Source organism: Octopus bimaculoides, chromosome 12 (assembly GCF_001194135.2).
Source record: "Octopus bimaculoides isolate UCB-OBI-ISO-001 chromosome 12, ASM119413v2, whole genome shotgun sequence".
Classification (NCBI taxonomy): Eukaryota; Metazoa; Mollusca; class Cephalopoda; order Octopoda; family Octopodidae; genus Octopus; species Octopus bimaculoides.
Genome location: NC_068992.1, coordinates 9,169,253 through 9,180,425, shown reverse-complemented (window position 1 = coordinate 9,180,425; position 11,173 = coordinate 9,169,253). Strand labels below are relative to the sequence as shown.

The 11,173-nt window shown below is 35.6% G+C and overlaps 1 protein-coding gene across 1 annotated transcript in view; it reads right to left on the bottom strand.

The window, feature by feature from the left end:
• Window positions 1-3,030: 3,030 nt before the first annotated feature.
• The window catches only part of LOC106876764 (DNA repair protein complementing XP-A cells homolog), a 10,611-nt gene continuing 2,468 nt past the window's right edge, over window positions 3,031-11,173 (bottom strand). The window contains exons 2-7 of the mRNA XM_014925453.2: window positions 10,754-10,925; window positions 9,400-9,515; window positions 8,327-8,432; window positions 7,695-7,863; window positions 7,128-7,245; window positions 3,031-6,384 (exon numbers count right to left, since the gene is read on the bottom strand). Coding sequence (XP_014780939.1) covers window positions 6,233-6,384; window positions 7,128-7,245; window positions 7,695-7,863; window positions 8,327-8,432; window positions 9,400-9,515; window positions 10,754-10,925 — 833 coding nt within the window. The 3' untranslated portion in view covers window positions 3,031-6,232. The remainder of the gene's footprint in view (window positions 6,385-7,127; window positions 7,246-7,694; window positions 7,864-8,326; window positions 8,433-9,399; window positions 9,516-10,753; window positions 10,926-11,173) is intronic.

The window sequence follows — 11,173 nt, the reverse complement described above, 5'->3', positions numbered from 1 at the left end:
TATATATATATATATATATATATATATATATATATATATATGTATATATATATGTATGTATGTATACACACACATACACATACATATGTATATGTATATGTGTCAGTGTGTCTATAAGTACGGGCGTATATAAGAATGTGGGGGTGGGTGCATGCATGCGTGTGTTTGTGTGCGTTGTCTATTTGTCAGAGCATATATGTCAAATGTATGTTTCTGCCTGTATTTGTGTCTGTGTACTCCATATAAACATATAAGAAGCAAAAGAATTTGTGATTTCTTTCTACAAAAATTCTGACTTGTTAAATTCATTGCCAAAATAGCTGCTCCTCTTCTGAGGGTACATGACAAGTAAATAGCTTATATCGTAATTTAGAATTTGTCAAACTGAGCAGCAGTTGATTTTGCATGTTTAAAACATACATAGACATAATAAACATCTATGTAGGAAGCTTTTAATACATGAAAATTACTGTCAAACAGTAAAAACTTATATGGAAGTCATTTTCAGGTTGTTTCGTTGCTGTTTTCCTAATTAGATGAATGGCAGAGCAAAGAAAGGAAAATTGTTCATGTTAAATGCATTGAACAGTTTTAATGTATGTGCGTGTGTGTGTGTATGTGTGAGTATATATATGTTATGTGTATGTGTATACAAATATATATATGTATGTGTATATATATATATATATATATATATATATATATATATATACATGCATATATATTCCCACACACACACATATATATATATACATACATGTACATACACATATATTCAGATGTGAGTGTGTGTGTGTGTGTGTGTATATATATATATGCTACTATGAATATGCGACGAGAATGTTACAAGGAAGAATTCCAAGATGGAATCGTGAAGCTGAGCCAACTGGCAGGTGACGCAAGGGTAGGCCAAGAATGAGATGGCACAATAAAATCCATAGTCTCAGTTGGTCATGATTATAAATCTATCTGCATTTGTAATCTTCTGATTGGACCGTATGGAGAAGGTACCTAAAGACCATGTCCACACGACACCTTCCAGTAGGTGGAGAAAATGGATGGATAGAATTCACAACTAATCTAATAGCAGAGGCATGGCTGTGCGCTTAAGAAGTCACTTTGCAAACACATGGTTTTAAGTTCAATCTGCTGAAGAGCAACTTGAGCATGTATCTTCTACTAAAGTTCCAAGTTGACTATTACCTTGTGAGGGAATTTAGTTGCAGAAATTCCTGAGTTTTTATTGTTGGTTGTAAATAAATGCATGGATTTAAATATATGATTATAGCTTCTGGAAGTTCTGGAAATTCTTATTTTTATAAATATTCCTATTTCCGATTTTGATGTATAAATTTATGCATCTTCATAACATTGTTTCTTCATGTTAAGATTATGATTACATCTTAAATTTTGCTCCATAGTTTAGGTTTGTAAGAGTGTAACACCTGACCTTATTTAATTGTATTAAACATATTGATTATGAGCTTGTTTCATTATGTTAGAATTTCAATTATGTCTTAAATTTTGTTCCATAATTGAAGATTTTAAGATCATAACGCTTAGACTTGTTTTATTACGTTAAGATTTGTATTATGTCTTAAATTTCGCTGCATCATGAAAGCTTTTAAGAGTGTAACACTTCAACTTGTTTCTTTACATTAAAATTTCGATTATATTTTAAATTTCTTTCAATAGTTAAGGTGTTTCAAAACATATCACTTGAACTTGTTGTAAGTTAAAATTTTGATTATGTCTTAAATTTTGTTCCATAGTTAAGATTTTAATAATTTAACTAACATTTCCATTTTGTTTCATTACGTTAAAATTTCACTTATATCTTTATTTTCATTCCAGAGATATACTTGTTAAACATGTTACAGGAAAACACATTATAAACATGTAGGATAACATTATACATGCCAGCAGGGATGTTGTGGCCTTCATACGTTTTGCAATAGCATTAGTCATTTTATGTTTCTATTGCTTAATCCATTCTACTGCTCTAATAATGATTTCTTCCTTTAAAACAAGGTCACAAACTTGTAGTGAAAAGATATAATCGATTGAATCAATACTAGTTATATGCCAGATATTGATTTTATTGATAAACTATAAGTTATTTAGTCCTACTTTCTATTACATTCAGCTAATTCTCTGTTTACAATGCCTTAACAACTACAATAACAATAACCTCAATAATAATAATTCCAGTGAGCCAGTGAAAGTGCCTCTATGTTGTCATGAATTCTGCTAGAAATAAAAGCTAAATCTATTCTTTGACAATCACTTCTGGCTCATTCTAGAGGTTTGGTAAGGAACTGAATGAATCCTGCTGCCACACTCAAGGTAGGTACATTGCAGTTTTTTACTCCCCGTTTCTCTGAAGTTTTTGATAGGTGCAAAATCACTGTCAAAAATGGGGTTTAAATATTAATGGCTGCTGCAAAGGCTTTTGGGCGTGATATTGAAAACCTGGTAATAAATCACATTTCTTTTCAATGCCTTAGAAAACAATTTAGAGAAACAAGACACACAGAAACACAGCACAAATTCAACCTAAACGACTGTCAAGAATTAGTGTTGCATTGAGAGGGAAAGCTGCTCCCAGTACTCACAGGCATTGAAAAGGTTGATAGAATGGTAATAATAGTAAGTTTTCAAGGCAAGGAGCTATTGTTGGGTGTCCCTAAAATTCTAACATCATAAGAATAGCAAGCCATGGCTGTTTACCAAACAGTGGAAAAGTGGAGTATAACCAACAAAATTCAGGCACTTTGCTGTGATACGACAGCAAGCAACACAGCTCAAGTAAATGGTGCCTGTAGAAATCTAGAAAAATTGTTCAATCGACCTGTTGTACTTCCCTTGCCATTAACGAGGTTTTGGGTTGCCCAAGGCTATAGTATAAGACACTTGCCCTAGATGCCACACAGAAGGAATGAACCTAGAACCATGTGATTGGAAAGCAAACTTCTTACCACACAGCCATGCTATATAACTAATGAATATCTAGAAAATTTAACCACAAAGTTTTAGGAAATTTTATATAAATACTTTATTGCATATAATGTATTGTTAGAAAATATGACAACAATATGTTACAAATTAATCCAAGTATGTCTAGAAAAGTGATTTAACTGATCCTGTGTTTTCCAGTATACAAGATGACATTGTATAAACATTCAAACATTGTCACTAGCTTCCCAAATCCCGTTGCATTTCATGTGGAATTTTGGATCCTCCAAAGTCATTCTGGTAAGTCAACCTACCTATTTTTTGCTATGAATTTCCATCTGTATGCTGGAAGAAATAGTATTACTGAGACGTTGCTTAAGAAAGATATGAAAAGTGTAAACAACAGTGAGAAAAACCAAAAACCTGAATTTTTTCAAATAAAAAAAATATCCTGTGTAGTCAGCCATCTGACGTAAATTTATACACAACAAAACTTCACAGTGGATAAAAAAAAAAAAACATACCATATTTTCTAGCACACAAGTCAAATTTTTCAGACTAAAATTTACAATTAAAAAAAGGTAGGTTGACTGATGTACCAAGATGGTTTTGGAGAAGCAAACATTCCATGTAAAAGAATTTGGAAAGATTGGTAACGATGTCTGAATATTTACATTATGTACGACATCAACTTGCATGCTGGAGAAAAAAATGGTAAACACATTCTTCCTAAGCTATTATGCTGTACATCAATAGTAAAGAAAAAACGTGTTTCATTCTTGACATTCTTAGTTCACCCCACAATGATGTTTTATGATATTTAAATGTATTTCAGGTTTTCTAATTTATGAGTGTTGTTTTTTTTTAAATAGATCCTGGCGTGACTAATCTGGCCCTTCCCACACATTATGGTCCCCCAAAAAGACCAGGTAAAACTCACATTTAAAACAGTAAAGCAAACATTCCAGATAGTGTCCAGAGAAAGGACACTCAACTAGCATAAAGTCACTCGCTTAAAACGGTATATGTTTGGTGTGATGTTCTAACGTTTTAGGATTCTTTAGAAGTAGCGAGTTATCTCCCTTGCACATCTTCGTTAACGATACAGGACAAAGACTGTCGACACTTTAAATGGCGACTTACCGCAATGCGAAGGGCTGAGTTTCTTGGCCTGATGTTCCTTGTGGTACATAATAATTTCTGACACTTGATACGTTGCATCCATTCTGGTGTCCCTTTAATCTACAAGCTATATTACCTGAATAGTAGTCTAATGGATAGGATCAACTCCTGACTTACACAAATTAGATATTATTAAGTACACCTAATTCACCCCTCTCTTCTCCTCCCATTACCTAAACTGTATCTAACTCCAAGGTCACTGCACTAATTACTTCATTCTGTCCTTTTTCCTTATAACACCAACCCTCCGGAATTCTCTCCCTCTCTCTCTCTCTTCTTGAAATCATTGACTTACAACAGATTAAGCAAAATTATTTGTGGAAATAGCCTTGATAAACTTGATCTGATTCAGAAAATAATTGAAATAACACATCCATCAACTACAACGCTGAGATAATGAGAGAGAGAGAGAGCCTCTATGTAGTAACTCATCCTGCTAGAAACAGCAGTCAAATTTCCTGATTCAAACCCCATCCTACTATCTTAAAAAAAAAGGAAGAGTCATTGGATCTAAAAAAAGACAGATTGCCAAAGATGGAACCAGATGCTGGAGCAAGGCTGAGCAACAACAACAGCAATACCTTCTCCTATAAGTTTAATATTTTATTTGATTACAGAGGATTTTGGATATTTTGAAGGTTCCCAAAGTAGCACTGTTAAAAAGGTTTGTCTTCTAGCAACACTGAATCTCTGAGTGACCCCAGCTGGCAATAAGTAAGATGGAAAAACGAAAGAGAAAAATCTAGCTAACATGTAGATACAAATGACAAAAGAAAGAGATCAGGTTTTAGAGTTGCAAAATGTATTTGCAGCTAAGATATGACTAACTTTCTGAATGGTGAGGGTTTTTTTCTTCCACCACCCCCTAAAACAAGGTCTCAAGATAAAATAGGGTTTGTTATTGGTAGGCAGTGGAAGCTTCACAACTATGAATTTGACAAGTGTTTCGTTATCTTGCAGAGTTGAAATGAATACGATTAAAATGAGAGAAGAAACTTTGGAAAAACAGCTAATTTGACCACGAGATGTTATGAAAAATAATGTTGTATTGAAATCCCTTTCTACTTTTCTACTAGAGGCACAAGGCCTGAAATTTTAGGGGAGGGAGCTAGTTGATTACATCCAGCCCCAGTGCTCAGTTGATATTTATTTTATTGGCCCCCAAAAGGATGAAAGGCAAAGCTGATCTCAGCAGCATTTGAACTCAGAATATAAAGCCAAAGAAATGCTGTGAAGCGTTTTGTCTCGCATATTAACAATTCAACAAGCTTACCACCTAATATTGTCGTATCGAAATATTAACAGTAACATTTTGAAGTTGCACAAATGGTAAAGTATTCTAAAAAAATAACTTTATTTAAGAATCACGTCTCCAAGATATAAAAATCCCACCCAGCCTTACAAAGTGCAAAAACAAAGAAAGAAGAAAAACAATTTTTCATAACCAAATAAATGAGAATTGATGGAAGATATATTTCTAATGTCATCTCATCATTGGTCTAATTACACCGTTAATCCAGTTACACCAGATTTAATTAAACTTTTCATATCAAGGGGTTACACCAGTACATGCTTTATACCATTATCTTTATCATGTCACTAGACTGCTTAACCCATTACCTACCAGTGATCTCGTATGAGATCACTTAAAAATTACAAATTTCGTAATTATCTGTCAATATTTACACATATCTAACCTTTTTGCTATATCTATTAGGTATATTTCTGATATTCAAATGAGGTTTGCTAATTTTTCACCCAATATCTCGCTTATTTCTATTTAAAATGTTATTTTGAAATGTTACTTTGAAATGTTATTTTGATCATTCCAGCGTGTTTCTAAAGCTGTTTTATGCTAGAAATCAAAGTTTCATAAAAAAAATTCCAGTTAATAGAATTATGGGAGGTAATGGGTTAAGTAGTGAATACTATAACATTATTTGTATCAGTGTATCACTGACACAGTTCTTTCATTCACTTGCTTTTCATCTCAACTTTGACCCCTTGACTTTGTTACAGGTCTAGATCCATTAATGCTTCAGTGACAGTAATGGACCCAGCTATATCTCTGGACCCTGATACACAAGTGCCCTCGTTACATCTTCTCATATGTCATCACATTTCCACAAGTTGTGCAAGTCTTTGAATACATGTCTTCTTCTTCATCGTAACTCTCTTCGCCATAACTATGTTGATGTGTTGAAGTCTGTTTCTGCCACAAATTGCTCCGCACTGACATTCTCAGTTCTGTAAACAATAAATTTTAAAACACCATGTCAATAACTTACAATAAGCAGGATGCTTGTCAAGTCATTGACAGCATTACTCAATGGGCGTGACTAGGGGTTAAGAAATTCACTTCGCAGCTACATGGTTTTAAGTTCAGTCCCACTGTGTAGCGCCTATAGCTCCAGACCAGCCAAAGCTTTGAAAATGGAATAGGTAAATGGAAATAATAAGAAACTCAATATCTAATCGTCCTGGCTATCCTTATTATATCAGATTTCTTATAAGAAATCATCATTACCATCGCCATCATTTTGATAGCCACCTCTCCATCCTTGCATGGGTCAGACAGGGTTTTTACAGAGGTGGATTTTCTCTGGCTGGATGCCCTTCCTGTCGCCAACACTTACCTGTTTCCAAGTAAGGTAAAATTTACCCACAGCCAGACATGTTTTTGCAGAATACTAGGAATGAATGACACACTGCTTCTTTGACAGAGACACTCATTTACAATTATCACATGATGTCAAGACAAGGAGACGCAACCACACACACACACACACATTTACATATATTCATATACGATGGGCTTCCTCCAGTTTCCATCGACGAAATCCACTGACAAGGCTTTGGTCAGCCCAGGGCTATAGCAGGAGATACTTGCCCGCGCATGGTGGGGAAGCAAACTTCTAAGCTCACATCTACACCTACATCTAAAGACAAATCAAAACCAAGATGGCAAACGAAGTACAATGAAGTACAACCTTTCATTTTCTTGTTAAACTTTTTCTTCTTCATGTTTACTCTTTTCTCTGTTTTAGCTTCTTTGGCTGCTTCAATCTTTTCTTCTGATTCCCAGACATCAATGGCTCGACGCTTCACCTGTAAGAAACAAAAACCATTGTGAAATCATATACTTTTCTCTCTTTTACTCTTTTACTTGTTTCAGTAATTTGACTGCGGCCATGCTGGAGCACCACCTTTAGTCGAGAAAATCGACCCCAGGACTTATTCTTTGGATGCCTAGTACTTATTCTATCGGTCTCTTTTGCCACATAGCCACTAGGCTTGGTATGATTGACAAACGACTGCTATTTCTAGTAAATCAATTAACAGCATAGAAGAACCTCCCGTTTGCTGTTGTAATGAGAGAAAGTAAGAAATGGCAGGTGAGGGAATTATGGAGGTTGCAGAGGAATTGCAATTACAGAGGCTAAAAGCCATGGATTGAGAATTGATGGAAACGACAGAAATGTCTGAGGGGAATGAGATGAGGAGTGGGGTGGTCCTTTTATAGGGGAAGGGGAGGGATAACATCATGTGCTTCTTACCTGAGACTCTAAATATAATTTCATGTCACCCCATCTCGGGTTGTGTGGGTTCTTTCTTACAATGAATTTCAGCTTCGGTTCTCGTTTGTCCAGATCAACATCGTTAAGTAAATATTTCGTCTTTGCATCCGTTTTAGTAATTAGGTTGTATTTTTCGTTGTTTTCTTCCCTGAATAATTATAAACATAATTGTCGCGAAAACATGTATTTATATGGACCGAAGGTTCTCAATGTGGACAGTACTGCCCCCAAAGGAACACTGGGCATGTTGAAAGGGACATTAAGCTTTAATAGCAGTGGCGGGGGGTAGTGAGGTAACATAATTAGCAAACTAAATTTTACCTGTACGATATATCATATGATATATGATAAAACTTGTAATGGTTATTAAAAGAAAATGAGATTTTATCAAACACAGTGAAATCATTAACTTACAATGTATAAAGTAAATTTACAACTTTCGCTTTATTACTTTTTTTATCAATTCATTGTTAAAGCTGATAAATCCATTTTTAGAGTAAAATTTATAAATTATCATCCATGTTAAGTTAGTTTACGTTGAATTATAAATGCTCTCTTGTCATTCTCACCAAATCAATGACTAGCCTCTTAGCAAATAAAATAAATCTCACCGGCAAGAATCACAGACAAAACATTCAAAGTTCTTCAGCAAATAAGACTCTGTAAACTTTTGGTCACAATTTTCACAGTTACAGGAATCAATTAGCAAAGAAGGAGCTGCAAGGAATAGAAATGGTTTATTTCAATCAATAGGTTATCCTACATCATGTGATATCCTAGTATCCTACAACAACTGGTCTGATATCCAATACCTGTGGTTTGATATTTTAAACCATGAGGGTAGGTATCCTACACCAAGTGGTGTGATAGCCTACACCATGTAGTCAGATATCTTACACCATGTGGTCTGGTATCTTACACCATGTAGTCAAATATCGTACGTCGTGTAGTCTAATATCCTACACCATGTTGTCTGGTCTGGTATCTCTACCATGTAGCTTAGTTATCCTGCAGCAAATCAATCGGTCAGCTATGCAATACGATGTGATATGTTATACTATATTAATATCACTCTCTGATATGCAGTGCTCAGTTGCATGTGATGTAATGTATAACAGAATGTATAACAGAATGTATAACAGAATGAAATCCATCAAGTTTACCAAATCAGTTACAATAATCCAAAACATTGTTATTGTGAAACTTCATTGACAGAAACTGTACGGAAGTAGTTGAGAAAAGTAAAGGTGATCCTTAATAAAAGCAAAACAACGAGAAATGACTGAGAAGTGGTCGTCTGGGTTTATAGCTGAGAGAAGAGTGGTCTCCCTTTATTGGAAAGATTTGAGCCCCTTGTCTCGGTTTAGTGTGGGGATTGGAATGACACATGTGGGAAGGAGATAAAAGAGGACAGGGATGCACATGTAGACTGACACGTGCAAGAAGGAGACAGGAAGTGGACAGGGTGACACATGTGGGAAAGGAGATAGGAAGAGAAGAGGGTAACATAAGAGACAGAAAGATGACAGGTTGACACATGTATGAAGGGGACAGGAAGAGAACAGAGTGACACACGTGGGGAGAAGGGTTGGAAGAGGACAGTGTGACACATGTATGAGTAGAGAATTGGAAAACAAATAGATAAACACACAGTAAAACCATTCCACTACGGTTTGGTCTTTACCTTCTTCATAAATTACTTTTTGGTTCTTCAGATCTTTTTCTTGGTCTTCATCTAAGAAAAATCCTGCTCCTGTATCGATTTCACTGCGGCAAACCTTCATTATACTCTGGCCATTGCTGTAATATGGTAAAAATGGTACAAATCTATAAGAGAGTTGACGAAACTACGGCTCATATCATGAATGAATGCCCTACACTTGGCCAAAACCAACTGTAAGTTGTGGTGACATGATGAGGTAGCGAAAGTACTTTATTGAAAACTGTGTGGAAAGGGGATGGGGTCTAGAGAGAGGCAAGATGTGGCATGAGCACAAACTGCAGAGGGGTGGAGTTGGAGACCTGCAAAATCCTGTGAGACTACCAAATCCAAACAGATCAGGTGCTATATCAGGCCAAGGGGTAATGCAGCAAGGTGCATCACATGCTATATAGTTGATGTTGCATGCCCCTTTGACCAACAAATAGTCAAGAAGGAAGGCAAAAATATAGACATGTACAATCCTTTTAAGTACAAAATAGCCCAGAAAATGAAGAAGGTGAAGACAGTCCCAATTATTGGTGGGTCCTTGGGGACAGTATCAAGAGGCACCAAGAGGAATATAAAGAAAATCAGAATAGAGTGCCCAGTAGGGTTGTTACAAAAAGTTTGCCTCCTTGGCACAGTCAGAATAATAAGGAAAGTATCAGATAATATGGTTACCATTGGCTGCAGGTGGTAAACCCACTACACATGAAAGACTCCAGGAGTTACAACAAAACCTGAGTTAATAATAATAATAATAATAATAATAATAATAATAATAATAATAATAATAATAATTGTTTTGCCTTGGTATAAAAGATGAGCTACAGCAAATATTCTGCTCAATACCGCAGATTTGCTTGTCAGTTGTTTGACCTTAACCAGTTGAGCATGTCCCTTGGTGGCTGACGATATGTGCATCTCTGATCACGAACAGAAGTAGTGGGGGAGCATCATAGCCATGTGTTGAGAGGAATTCTTTAGGGTTTGAATAATTCACCTCTGGAAATATGGATGTTTCATTCAACGTCCTTAAACAACCCTTATTCAAGGACCATTCTAACTGGGCCCCACCTGCGAGGTCATGCGCTGTTTATCTTGATATGAGATCACCATGTTGCACACATATGGTTGTGATGCATGTGCCTGGTGTACCCTTATCAGACGGGTAGTCATGATGGGTATATTGGGCTTCGTATATTTTACCCCAGTGTCACTTTGATGGCATGCACTGCTCTCTCACTCAATAATGATAATAATAATAATAATAATAATAATAATAATAATAATAATGATAATAATAATAATGATAATAATGATAATTATTACTAACGGTTTTGAGTAGGGTTTACTGTTCAGTCGTGCTTGTCTAAGCATCAGTGCTCTCTGTCGGTTGCGTTCAATCCTAGCTCTCATAGCAGCAGATAATGGCTTTTCAGAATGCTCCACAAGAACTTCATCTGGAATGTTGTCATCTGGGAAATCTTCTTCGGCTTCTTCAGAGGCTAAAATGACATGAAATAAAAATAGAAAATAAAATTTGATTTTTTTTTTTTCCCTAAAGAAAATGGATATTCTTCCCAACCACACGGTTCCGGGTTCAGTCCCACTGCATGGCACCTTGAGCAAGTGAATTTTCCGAGTCTTCTCTCAACCGCCCCCCCCCACCGTGCACTCGCACACATTTTTTTTTTCATATTCGTTTACTACATGTTGTTTTACACCTATTACACTATTTTTTTTCCCATGTTTG